The 14466-nt window shown below is 38.9% G+C and overlaps 1 protein-coding gene across 1 annotated transcript in view; it reads right to left on the bottom strand.

Moving 5' to 3' along the window:
* The window catches only part of bckdhb (branched chain keto acid dehydrogenase E1 subunit beta), a 60331-nt gene extending 46186 nt beyond the window's left edge, over window positions 1–14145 (bottom strand). Inside the window, exons 1-6 of the mRNA XM_044207847.1 lie at window positions 13880–14145; window positions 12445–12522; window positions 11812–11880; window positions 8881–9014; window positions 5664–5819; window positions 3216–3324 (exon numbers count right to left, since the gene is read on the bottom strand). Of these exons, the coding sequence (XP_044063782.1) occupies window positions 3216–3324; window positions 5664–5819; window positions 8881–9014; window positions 11812–11880; window positions 12445–12522; window positions 13880–14078 (745 nt within the window). The 5' untranslated portion in view covers window positions 14079–14145. The remainder of the gene's footprint in view (window positions 1–3215; window positions 3325–5663; window positions 5820–8880; window positions 9015–11811; window positions 11881–12444; window positions 12523–13879) is intronic.
* Window positions 14146–14466: the final 321 nt, after the last annotated feature.

Below are 14466 nucleotides of genomic sequence, written 5' to 3'. Positions count from 1 at the left end.
TCATTTCTTTAAATTTGACTGGCTTGGAATGCAGAGACATACATTTAATAGGGGTAGGAATCATCAAAGGCCCCACGATATGATATTATCACAATATTTAAGACACGTTACAATATTATCGTGATTTTAAACATTTTGCGATATGCTGAGTATTGCAATAACAAGACTGAAACCTTCCTACCAATCCCGCTGACTGTGATCTCTGCTGACCTCACCAGAAAAAAAAAAAAAAAAACTCAGCACCATCTAGTGGACTGCAAAAGCAATTGACTTTTTTATTCTAGTACCAAAAAGTAATGTTTTTGTTGTTTCAATATTAATAATTTATATAATAAAAAGATATTGATCTTTTGTTATAAAACTTGGCTATCGATTATTGACCCCACCCCTAACATTTAATGTAGGCTAATGCAGAGCTAGAGTAAATCACTTGCATTTGCGAATGATTTACGTGCGAACCGGAAAAAGTATTAACGAGCACAGTGTGCGAGTAAAGATTACAACCTACTGTAATCCCCCACCACCACGCTAATGGCTAATAGTCAGATTTGCCATCGGGAGCCAGGAATTGAGGGTGGACACAATAACTGATAATTCTGTAAAGTATCAGATAAAACACAAACTTTGGTTTGGTTACTTTAATGAAGCTTATAAACATTCTTTTATGTCACATTTTCATTATTAAGCCGACTTATAACTGCATAATATCTTAATTACTCAAAATATAAAAGGTGACTAAAAATGACAACGATATTTTCAGTTTCGGCACCCAAAAGCCAGGCAACCACTTTTAAAACTTGGTGTTGAGCCCTGCTAATATATTCATTTATACTAGTTACTCATCCAGGTTGAGGATAGTGCATCTGCAGTGGACAGATTTAGTGAGAGCCAGAATGCCATTTTGCCAATATTTGCTCCTTCTTGCCAGCCTCCTCCTAAGAGCAACATGCTCCTCTTGTTCTATTTTCCATTTATTTTACTAAATTTATTGTTATAAATATTGTTCAGTAATCTTGTTTACATTAAGTATGGCACGGGTTGTGTGGGTGGTGCTCGTGCATTGTGTATCCGTCCCACATTCCACAAGCCGCAATACGCCAATTACATTTCTGTGATGAGTGATCAGCATTTTAAAAAGCTGTGTCAGCATTTTAAAAGCTGTTTTGTGTGTCAAATTTTCAAAAAAAAAAAAAAAAAAAATCTGTTTCAATGTTTTAAAAAGCTTTGTAATATTCTAAGGCCCATGTCTAGTGTCTAGATACTGGGGTCTTCCACTTCCATAGTCCTTCACTGGTGTTGTTGTAGCATATTTCTCAGTTCGCAAAGTTTGTGAAGAGCTTTCATCCTTTCATTCTGCTGACTGCTTTACTAAAATACATTTGTTGGATCATGGCATTTGTGTTTTATTGCTGTTTTAAATGTAGGCTATTATATGGCTATTAAAAACATATGTCCGGTAGTGGAAAATTCTGGAATATTAACGGCCATATTGTCTGTCAAAAAAAAAAAAAAAAAAAAGTCTATACTAGGTCTCTGGTCTATACTTTGTGTTTCATAACAGTGTAAAAAGGTAAGACATTATATTTCACTATACAACTATACACTACCACATTAATCATCATTGGCAGTCTAAAAGTCTAAAGACAAGGCCTGGTCACACTGGCATTTAAATAGCAGAAATTTCACAGCAAAATCAATTTATTCCAAGGGACTCTCATGCTCACTCGTGGGTGTGAAGTAAAGCTGTGTAATTTTTTTTGTGTCCAGTTAAACATAGGTGACCTCCGACCCACAAATTTGTGCCGTTGACAAAGAGCAAGCTGTCTTGACAGGGCTGACCTTTGAGGGAATGGAGAGCTGAATTTCTCTGGGGATGGATAAAGGCTTATCTTATAAATCAAAAAAGTGGAAACTATCGTAAGTTATTTTCTCTGTTGCACCATCCAGTTTTAATTTGGAGTTGGAGTATAAAACTGCTCTACAAAAGAGGAATGGTTTGTAGACAGTTGAGACAGCAGTCAACGGTACAAAAACATCTTTTGAATAAACTATATGAACTTATGAGAGTTATCAAGCGGTTAGCAAACTTGTTGGCTCAGAGAGCTTTTTTTCCCTCTTTTATAAACCTTTTCATTGAATGATGTACAATCCTGACAACAAAATGCCAGGGTAAACAGCACATTACAGAAACAATAGACAGAAGCTATTGTAAATAGCGCGTGTATATCCCAGCTCGCATATCCGAGCTCGCTAGCGTGTTAGCGGCTAGCTCGCCAGCTACAGTAGTTTGGGGGTTTTTTTGCGAGTAGTCACTATGTCACCAAGCTTCTAAAACCAAATATTTATTTTACAAAGACGTGCGAATAAATTTCGCTGTGACCGAGCCTTAAAAGCTATTCCTTCTGTTGGTCTTTAATTTAAAAAAAAACAACTCAATAAATAATGAGGGAGACGTGATGAATGGAGTCACTCCCTTTGTGCTGATGAGTGGTTTTAATATCAGACGGCACTGTAACATGAGAAAGGTTTTGGACAATGATCACTAACCTAGTGCCATAATTGAAACAATCTCAGCAGTCAGCTGTTACGACTGTAATATTTCACAATCTCATCTGGCTCTTATCAAAGCGGGAAACTAACAAAACTTGTGAAAATCAGAGGCTTCGCTTTGAGGCTGGTAGTACCAATCTGTTCTGGTTCTGTCTTTCATTACTGTGATGAGCTCAAACAGCATTTCAAGCTTCCAACGTTGTCTTAATCATGGATATCAAATTATTATCATGCAGCACTGTTTTGCAACAGCTGCCAACAACTGTTAACAGTTTATTCCGACTTTGCTGGACACCTTTTTGCACGGCAGCCTACCCAAAGCCATGCAGGCCTTAAGTTTAACCATGCTCTCCTGCTCACTGATGTTCCCTCCACACAGGGAGGGGAGAGAGAGGATACAGCTCGGCACTGTCAACACTTCACAGCCCATTTAGATGGTCTGCTTCACGCTTGTGGTCCTACTGATCTCACGTTGTTTGCAGTTGGGCATATTGTTTGTTTGCTTTGCCTCACACCTCTAAAAAGGGAGAGCATTTGCTTTCAATGAGGAACCCAGGCAAACAGATCCAGGGGCCAGCGAGGCACAATGCTGGAGGAAGCTGAACATCAGAGCAGATAAATGAACAAAACTAACAAGTTATATATTTACATACAATCCAGCTTACCTGCTGCTCTGTACAGGATCTTGGGCTCAAAGAATATGCAGGGGTTCTGGTCAGCGATGCAGGAGAGGAGCAGCCCTTTGGTCTGCACTGGACCACGAGGTATCACAACCTGCGGAACACATGGCACTTTATTAGACCTGGTAATGATGTTAAGACAACTGAACTTTCACTACTACGTCAATACCAAAAAATATCCAATTCTAAATTTTTGAATATTTTAACTTTTGTTCACATCTCATTTCAAAGTGTGTAATGTAGAATTGCTCCATAGGAAGACAGTACCAGCATCAAACCAACATACCTGGAACTGGACCCAATCCACCTTAACTGTTTGTTAAGACTACGACACAGAACTATTTAATCTACAGAGTAGACTCAGAGTGACAGAAAACCCACAAAATGATAAACTCTTCATATCAACTGCTTAACTGTACAATGTCTCTCTGCCATTGTAACTGTGTCAACAAATCTCAAAATGGTATTTAGGTCAGAATTGGGGTCTTATGACAACACTGGGCCAAAGCTGAATCAAGCCTGTTAGGCTGTGTGGTGGGACTGACCCTCAGATGGAGCCAACAGTGCTGATAGTACGCACAAAGATAAACATTTATCAACCTGACCTTTGCTGGGAGAAAACATGTTTATTGCTCTCAGCAATGGTTACACAGTGGATGAACTGTAGCTGTAAACCACAGAGTCATTCCCAGTCTGTGGTGTATGACAGACTGATGACGATGATGATGATTATACTGTATGTAAGCTCAGTAAAAAAAGAAAAGCAGGGAGGGATGTTGTATCTTGACATTTTCACAAAGACTTGTTTACTTTGAGCTCCTGCTGTTAATTCCATTTCAGTTACACTATCAGTGTCTGAGAGAATCATCTTCCTCCTCAGGCCCAGTTCACACATACAAACTGAATGTAGAAGGCTCTCTGGTCTTTTTACAAGCCTGAAGCTTGCAGGTGTGTTTAGCTTTGAACATGAAGTTCATATTATATGTATGTTTATTATATGACTGGACAGTTATTTTCTCCAGTTCCCACTACACTGGTAAACAATGAAGTCATTCATCTCCCTGAGTGATCTATTCCTACACATCGGTTTTCTTATTTAAGTACCCGCAGTTTCTTAAAGTTCTATCACACTGAATGGGGAAGCTGTTGAGTCCGTGATTCCTGCAGTTTGTTTGAAGTACTTTCACTTAGTTGAGTTGGAGTAGAAAACTGCTGTGCTTCCATTTGTGAATGGAATCAAAACAAGCGTGATTGGTTGTCTCCAAGTTGCCGCTCCCATGCGTCAGAGTAAATTTGCATAAAGTTGAACCTGGAGCTGCTGGGTGACTTTTGAGTCTTGAATTCCGTTGGGCATTGCCAAGGTTTAATTAAGAACAATTAACAACAAACTGTCATGCCTGCAGTATTTGAGTCTGGAGGAGTTTTGAGGGGATGGTTGAGAGTACTGAAAACTGCTTTACTATCTGCCTCAGTAAAGCATAGTTCTACGGTTCAAATAGCTCAGCAAAAGCCTAAGAACCCACAATAATGTCAGCCAACAAAGTCAGAAATGTTGGTTTTCTGTTCATACAGAGCAAGAGAACCATTTCTTGGGAGTAACTTTACTGCTCTATGTGAGGCAAGCTTAGATAGTAGTTTCTTGGTTTCCCTCTAACCAACTCCCTTGTCAACTCCCCACCACCTCATCTCCTCCAGTGGCAAACCAGTCCTCACTGACTACAAGGTACATTTCTCCAACCTATGGTTTCTTTCTATATTATGGTTGGTGCAGGTTTTATTGAAGATGTTTTAAGTGGCCCTTACTGTTTTTGGGTCCATTGTTGAAACAATAGACTTGTAAAGCTTTTTTACCTGCATTGTTTTGTGGATAATGTTGCAGGGGAATAAAATGAGCTTTTTGATAATACACCTGGGGCCTTGTAACAAATACAATTCATCATATTTAAAAGGGGACAGCCTTAGCTGTGATTGAATAAAACCATGACAATTCAGTTGAAATAGTCCATTTGCTACTTTTTCAGCACGGTTCAACATTTCTCTTTGTGTGGCGACAATATTATTTTGGAAGATATGAGAAACCTGGATTTTGTTGCTTCAGCTTGAAGACATTCTTTACTTGTTGGAACACTGACCTTCAAAATCATTTATATTTATTTTACTTTACTTATTTCTCCCATTCTGTATTTTCTTTCCAGATTTACGTTCAGTATTATGGTTGTATTAGCATGACTAAAACTTTGGACTGTATTTCACCAATGTAATTAGAACAGACCATTCTATGCACCGTGATGTTCTGCCAGAGCACTTATGTTTTTACTCCATATGTTTACTTATGTTTTATGTAAACACTGTATGTTTTGGGGCAAGACATGACAAAAGAATATAAAGGGAACCAAATACAAGCCAGAATCTGTAATGAACTACATGGCTGACCTTGATGCCAGGGCAGTGGGCGAAGAAGGCCTCGGGGCTTTGAGAGTGGTAAAGTGATCCGTGGCCGACACACCCCCACGGTGCCCGAATGGTGAGGTTGCCGCAGTCGAACATGTTGCCAGAACGGTAGCGGTACTTGGCTGCTTCATTGACTATCTGGAAAGAGACCAATATGACTCAGGTTAACACAACCACACATTACTAGTTGACATAAGAAGATGAAACTTTAGTGATCCTTATGGAGCACCTGGGTTGTTGGAAACACCATATTTCATTATGTAAAAACACAAATTACAACAGCAGCCATGTTTCCATCTTCCAAGCGAATTTGAAGCAAACCTTTGAAATATCACAAAAAAGAAAATGTGAATTAGGCGTGTTTCCGTCAGCTGGTTTGGAGCGAATAAAGTAGGCTACGGCGTGGTTTCGTCAGAAGTTGGCAGTATAGGCTACATTACGCATGGCTGTAATAAACAGAAGAGGAGAGAGGAATAATTTGGTAAACAGCTGATCAGTCATGTGAGTTAAATGTTCACTACGTCAGAACTTATTCAGAAAAGGTGTTTCCATCTCCCATTAAGCGCATTAACTGTTTTCGAAAAAGGCAAAAAGCACCTCAAGCGAGCGTAAAAACTTTTGCTTTTTACTTTTGCTGTTTCCATCAACCTGTTCTAATGAGATACATCAAAACGTGCATAAAAATACGTTTATGGAAACAGGGCTACTGTGATGTAAACATTATGAGGTTCATTAAGTGTATGCTGGTTTAATCAATTGTAGCAAAAATTTAGAAAATAGAGCGCTTTCTTTGGTTTTTATGACTAAAGACCACACCAGTGGACACACTGGATTTAGGATCCATTCTCTCTGCTATTCCTCTTAAAGCTTTTAAAAACCCTATTTTATTTTTAACGAGCAAAATCACCTCAAGTGCCTAGTTTATTTTACCTACTTCTACAGTTTCTGATCCTGGGCTTCCTCCAATATGCTGTCCCAGGTTTTCCTCCCTGAAACTCAGGTGGGCTGTTAATGCAGCTTTTATGTCTCTCTAAGGTCAGTTTGGACTGCACCATTTTAAGCAAGAGCACAGAAGGAGAGAGAAGGAGCCCATTCAAGGCCCGGCACCAGATTTAATCTACTGTTACTCTGCACCGTTACAGGCCTCTTAGAAACAGGCTCCATTATCACATATTCTGTTTTATGTTGCCTTGACATAGCAAGGACTCACATTCATCTTGTAGAGGGCGAGAATACACAGAATGACACTAGTGTCAACATGTATGCATGGTAAAAAAAAGCAGCTCAGTCCACTGTACTGCTCAGCCTGTTAATGCCACATTAATCTTCCACAGGAAAGACTCAGGAGTAGGAAGACATGGAAACGGGCTTCTTTTGTTTAACAGATTTTTCCGAGCTCGATTGCGGAATATGAAACAATAGACAATTTGAGGTCTGCTTATCAAACACCTGCATGCAAGTAATATGCTATACAAGACAAAAGACAAGTCAGAAAAATCACTAACATTAGTGGCTGCCAGGCCAGCAAGCAGAATTTATTTAATTTTGTTCTTCCTTCAAGTGTTTCTGATGATACTGAATTTTATATATTTTGCTAGGAGGCCTCATGACTTCTGCACAAATAAAAACTGCATATGCATAGGGGGTATCACATTTATAGTACTAGGAGAGTCACATGGCTGCAGGCCAAAGAAAGATATATTACTTAATCATATTCTCTACTGTTAAGACTGATTCATCGTTTTGCTGACTTGGATCATGATGTCCAGGTTCAGTGATTGCACTTTGTTTGTGTGCTACAATGGTGGTATGCACTCTTAGTGGACCACAGTCCAAAGTCCTGCAGAAGTGACACAAGGTATGTGCTGGTAGATCAGGCAAGTATAAAGAGTACAACCTCTGTCTACATTCCTGCAGCATAGTAGTAAGGAGCACAGTGATTTCAAACTATAGTTGCTAAGTTACTAAGTTCAAACACGAGTTCACAAATAAATTAAAGGCCGCATTTACTCAGCTTTTACTCAGGCCTATGGCATAGTCACTCAATGTTATTTTCAGAATAGTTAGGCCACTCAGATATGCCATCATTTAGCATATGAGTGGTACTATATCTAAAAACCATGTAGATGGGACATTCTTAGCCTTAGTACTGACATAAAATATATTAGTGTTAATAAAGAAAAGGTAATTTCATGTTTTTTCTCCCACCCATGTTGTTTTTCCTTTCCTTCTACTTCCATTTGTGATTAATATGTTTAGATCATATTGTGTCGGGTGAAGCAAACAGGATGTAAAATGTTGCCATGGAGTCAGCACGATAGCCAGGGGATTCATCTGAGCGGCTTTGTTGAAACAGAAGAAAAGGTTTAAATATGATGATTTTGAGGCCTAATCTAGGTTATTAGGAGCTCCTTTAAATAGAATTTCTTCCTTGAGCTATCAGAAAGGAGTACGCTGTGCTGATTCTAGCAATAACTGTGATGTCTGCACGTCCTGGTTTTCCCGAGTAAAGCACTGAGATATGACACCGGATTTTTGATGCAAAATGCAGGTTTCAGGAGTTACATCAGCGTACTTTCCCTCATTCCAAAACACCTACAAAGTGCCAGGGAATGTGATCCGGTGCTCAGAGAGAGGTTCCTCCTGGACCACATCAACATTAAAGCCAGCATAAGATACCTGTAAATGACATTCTGACTTTCAAATGTTACTTTGCAAAGTGTAAAAATATTTAGGGACTTCTTGTCTCTTCAACATCAATAGTTCTTGTCTTGCGCTGACACTGTATTAGTCTGCGACAGTGTGTCACTGACCAAGAGAGTGTGCCTCAGCCATAGAGCTGCAACGATTACTCATAACAGATTAGTATGGCGAAAATTAAACTATTTGATAATTGAATAATTGTTTTAGGCAAAAATGCCAAACATTTGCTGATTCCAGCTTCCCAAATGTAAAGAATTTTATATGTCATGCTTGAAAGTAAAGTATTTCTGATTCTGAAAGTAAACTGAATATCTTTGGATTTTGGACTGTTGATCGGACAAAACAAGACATTTGAAGACTTCACCGTGGGCTCCAAGAAATAATTACAGTCATTTTACACTGTTGTCGGACATTTTATAGACAAAACGATTAATCAAGAAAATTATCTGCAGATGAATCGATAATGACAGTAATCATTACTTGCAGCCTTACTTACCTGGTCAAAAGCAGGAAAGATGTAGTCAGCAAACTGGATCTCAGCAATGGCTGTGGCACCAGCAACAGCTGCACCAATACCAAACCCCACAATCCCCTGCTCACAAAGGGGAGTGTTGAAGACTCTGTCCTTACCTGGGGAGACAGTAGAAGAGAGCAGGAAAAAAAAAGACTAAGAAGCTGAAGTACTATTAGAGGACTAACTGTTGTATCAACTTTCACAGAAAGAAAAGTTCACACAGAGGTTTAAGGTTGAAAGGTTGGCAGCCACTACCCAGGCATGGATCACTGAACAGCCCATGGTATTTAATTATTTATTTGGGAACACTGACCACAATTGTAGGGGGTGTCTATGGGTGCCTCCTCAGCTGTAGCTAACCAAGCCTGCGATGCACACACCACCCCCATGGAGTAAAAACAGAAAAAAAAAATTTCAATAAAATTATTTTCCATTCTCCACCCTATAATCTGAAAAAGAGCCGCAAGTGTGGGATTCTAAATTTGGGTCGAGAGTGTTATATTTGCTCTCATCTTTGTGTATTTGCCAATCCAGTCTTTTTCTGTTTTGCTGGGAAGTGTGCTTCTCAGCAGTGAAACTCTGCCCTTGTGTGCCCTGCTCTGTGCTCACAAAGTTCAATTAGCAACCACAGCACCACAAACCCTTGGAAGACATGTTCGTGTGCTTCTGTGTGTCATCAAAGTCAACTAATGACAAGAGAAATACAACCAAGTGATGTTACAATAACACAATGTGTGACTATCAAATGCATCATTGTGCTGACGTTTGTGCTTCAGTTGTTCACACAAGTCTAGAATACATATTTAAAATAGACAACATGTTTGGGTAACTTCTATCGTCAGTGCTGTCTGACACCAACGCTGCTTTCAGTATAAAAGGCTACACACATAAGTGAGAGGGAGAGCTAGTCAGAGCATAGGGTCAATGCGTGTTGTTTTCAGAGAAACAGCCCTCAGGAGTAGCCAGTAGCCAGCGGCGGGAGAGCTGGATCATCAAGGTGAATGCATCCGCCTTGTAAAAAGCCATTCATATAGTGTCCGCCCTGCATTAACCTCTGTTCTGTAAAATGTCTGTGGGTGGCAGAAGTGGGCACCATCCCTTTCAGTAGTGAGAGGGATAAAAACAGCTTTGCGCTCGTCATTGTACACAAGGATGAGATGGAAAATAATGATCCCTCTCCAAAAGGTCAACACTTCTGACGTCAATGAAAACAAAAAGGCAAAGCCAGCTACTGTAGGGTGGATTTAAGACTCTTCGCTATTAAAAACAAATGTGCAAAATAAACTGAAAATGAACCCAAAACAAGAAAGGCAATCTACTGACATTTAATTATTTTATACTGCTTTTATACCATGATAAACAAGAAAAACAATTACTGTCATTGCACAGTTTCTGTACTCTAAAGCAGTTTTAGAGGAACTGAATTTAGATGAAGACACATTGGGCTGCTTAATGCTAGGGGGAAAAGTGAGCTTGCAAATTGGTTGTTCCCAGATTTACTGAAAAAAAACAACAACAACATTTTGATCAAAATGTTGTATATTTTTCAATAAATCTGGGGGAAATTGTTACAACCACTAACTTTTCCTTTACTCAGCATCAATCTTGAGCATGCCATAGCCTATTTTATATAGAAAACAGCTTTATGCTATTGCCATGTCTTTGGTTATTTCTGTCCCCATAGAGATTTATGTTTATTGTCTGACCAGCTTCTTTTGAAAGGCAAATCCTCACTGACTAATACTGAGTAGAAACATAAATTACTAATGTAATAAACTGCAGATGCAGTTCTCTCTGTGGGTTCAAACTTCAGAGCAAGTTGCAGTAGAAGATACATCCCAATAAGCCTTTTTCCATGGAAGGCATTTTGACATGTTACAGTAGGAAATGCACAGGTGTATATACTAAAATTAATGATGGCAGAATTCCATTTAGCTGCTTCAGTTTCAGGGTCCTGGTATTGTGCATGCTGGCACCTTGTTGTGTCACACTGTCATGACACTTCAACAAAACCACTGATAATGTTATTGGTAACACCTGTGCTTTTCCTACTTTGACAAGTCAAAATGTCTGCTATGAAAAAGGTCAATCAGTAATTTCACATCACGGAAAAAAATCTGCTGTGCCTATAGCCTTACCAGTAATGGATATTTTAGGTTGATATTTGTATGTTTGAAAAATAAACACTCAATATTTTGTTATTGTATCTTGAAAGAATTGTGACCATGTGTTTTTCATTTTAAAGTTAAAAAATTAACTCGCTCTGGTGAACAAATTATGTAATGGTGACACTGTTTTTGAAATGACCTTATACATATCTTTAGCATTTCTGCACTGCAACTTCTTGCTAGTTGTCAGCTGACATATATGCCAATTGTGATATATCTGTAATAATCTAATATCTGCCATGACTGCTACCTGGACTGAATCCATAGAGAACAGAGCAACATCAGTTTCTGCCATATGTAACTGAGAGCTGATTTACCCTTTAAAGACTTCAATCATACGCATATTTGAGGCATATTAAAGGCAAACTAATTCATTGGCACTGAAATACTATTCTAACACATCTTTTGGGCACCAGAATAAAAACAGTAGATTTAAAACCAAACTCAAGCAGTGAACACTGATGTGCTATATCAGCTTACTGTATCAAGTTTGTAAGACTACCCTGCTACAATGGACACATAAGTGCAAACAGATCCTTCTGGTCCTCTGGGTGAACAGTGAACAGTAATATGACCTTATGAGAGAAGAGGTGGTGAGATTCTACACAGTCCTCTGCTGCCACCTAGTGGCATGATCATGTAAAGCAGGCGGAAGAACAGGTTGCTGACAGTTTTGTTTTTCTCGCAAACTCAGCAGTAGAAGCTTTTGAATGGGGAGAATCAAAAGATGAATGAGGCATCTTACCATATTTGTCTCTCAGACCCACTGTGCATCGGAATACTCCACCAAAGGCAACATCTTCCCCAAAGATGACTGCAGATAAACACACAACACAGTCAGTGTAAGGTTCTGTGCTCTGGCATGGAAGAATAGAATAAGCAAGAATATACAAGTCCAAATAAAATACAAAAAAGTCAACATGAGATGGGAAAAGTATGATTATTTTATTTTTAACATGCCTACAGCTCTCTGCCAAATTCCATTAGTATAATCTTACAATAAATTCCCCTTGTTATATGGATCTTAAAAATCTGATGTAATGCAATAACACACTAACAAGGAACAACATGTGTAACTAACACAAGATTTACATTTCTACATCATGATGTTCCTGGACATACAGTCATACAATTGTGACACAGAGTAAGATTATTTTAGCAAGACAATCAAATATTTTAAAAGGTGCAATGTTTAATTAGATATATCTAATCTGTAGATTAGTGTGACGCATCCCATTATAGTCCAACATTTTGCATGGCTCGCATCTAGTCTTACACAAATGATTTAAAAGCCAGTGTTTGATGATAAATTAGGTAAAAGGGTAGATTTTCATATAATAACAGCTATAAAATTCCATTTCCTGTTTTAGCATCCTACCTGCTGTTGGATCACTGGCCAGAGTGTTGTCCAAGGCACTTGTAACTGACTGGAACAAGTTCATCTTTTGGGTGGGACCTAAAAGGGTTTTAAGATTAAAAAAATAAACTGTTTAAAAGGATCTGACACAAGCAACAATTAATATGACAAACAGTACACTGTTATACACAACTATAAGTGACCAGACCAGTTATTGCAGGAAAGAAACCACATTAAGGAAACTTGGCAGTGATTCACTGCCTTCAATCGATGGGACACACACTTCTTTGTTACAGAAAAGGAACTACTAGCAGTTTCTCAACACTGGGTTGTCTTTCTGGATCCAGTAGAAATGTTGAGTGTATGTTCATGTCTTTTAAGAGTACCAACATCCTGGTCAAATGAACTGTAGGACAAACAATGAGCTCATACCTTGTTTGGGACTGACTCACACTATGAGAGATCACAGATACCATTCTTTTGTGTGATAAGGCCACGTCAAAAGTTCGTTAGAGCTGTCATGCTATAATGACCTGATGCACCATGCAGTGCTTTCATTTCAATAAAATGTCAAGAAGCTTTACCATTTAAGCCTACGCCATCTTGTACCAGGTAGTCGAGCTTACTAGCAATGGCAGCATTAACATTTTAAAACAGAGTTCTGCCTTAGCTATAGTTAACCAACATTATTCCATACAGCAGGTATCATGGTTAGAAATCGGCTCTCTTGCTTTTAAAGACCCCCTCCAGTCCAGTGTGTTTTGCTTATTGTTACTTGACTTGGATGTTTGAGCTTCGCTGTGCAAAATGATGTATGTATGCGCAGACTTTGACACTAGAAGGATGTTTTAAAGTTCTTTAAAGATCTGCTGTAGGGGAAAGTTTCTCTGAGCTCACCTTAAATCTCAGTTTGACACGTGTATGTATGAGATGATTTTTGTACACAAGAGTTATGTAGAAACCTGAAACTTCCAATGGACGTACACTGAGAATGGACTTTCAGTGAAGTGGGAGACATCTTGTGTCTAAAAGTTACACTTCTGAAATTAACAACATTTTACATATTCATAAAAGCTAGATTTTCAGTGAGAGAGAAGGAGTAGATGTAAATTAAAGAATTTTCAAATAAGTAATTAAACATTTTAGTGGAACTAACATACCAGACACAAATTTATTTCTAAAAATGTTTAGAGGGGATCTTTAAATATTTGGTGCAAAGCGTTGAACCTGTAACGTTACCGACTGTGCGGTTAAATGACTGACATGGGACAACTGAATAGATAACGTTTGAGTAAATACAACCTTTTCTTATCTCCTAACCAGAAACTGTTCACAATTCTGGTAAGTCACTTGTCTTTTTAGCTTAGTAGCTAAACTATGGAAGCTTCCAGTGCTATAACTTTACAAGTCTCTCCTATTAACGTAGCTAACGTTAGCCGGCTAACCAGACACTCACCATATTGTGTCGGGACAGGGTCAGGCTGGTAGGTAAAATGCGTTGCATGTCTTCGCTGTGTTTTTGTATGGGAGTTGCAGCTCGGCGACAATTTCAGCAGACTGGCACCAAAAGAGCTCTGAGCCCCGGTGCCAATACCAGAGACGCAAAGTTTCGAGTTTGCACCTCGGATGAAGAACCGTGCAGCAGCCGCCATCATTGTTGTTATGGCTGACTGGGAAGGGTAAGGTGAATCAAAGTGTGAAGATCGTCTAGTAAAGCGAGACAGCATCACTCAGTGGAGAGAAACTGCATTATATTCCGGCATCTAGCCGAAATCCTGTTTGCATACAACATCGATATCCCGAGGGGTTTTGAACAATATATTCGTATATTTATTTTGTTTAAATTTTAAGAGCTATTATAGTAGATACCCATTTAGTTTAGAATATGGTGAGAAAATCCCTTTTATCTTGTAGAAAGAGCGTCGGAAAAGTGAAACAGAGGCTAGTATGAGAAGGAAAAGGAACGTCGTCTCTCTGTGGTACCCCGGAATAGTGGCAGAGTGACAACTCCTCTTTCCTCCTCTCCAGCCGCCATGAGCAAAT

The sequence above is a fragment of the Siniperca chuatsi genome, linkage group LG9, assembly GCF_020085105.1.
Source record: "Siniperca chuatsi isolate FFG_IHB_CAS linkage group LG9, ASM2008510v1, whole genome shotgun sequence".
NCBI lineage: Eukaryota > Metazoa > Chordata > Actinopteri > Centrarchiformes > Sinipercidae > Siniperca > Siniperca chuatsi.
This window is presented reverse-complemented; position numbering and strand designations above follow the sequence as displayed.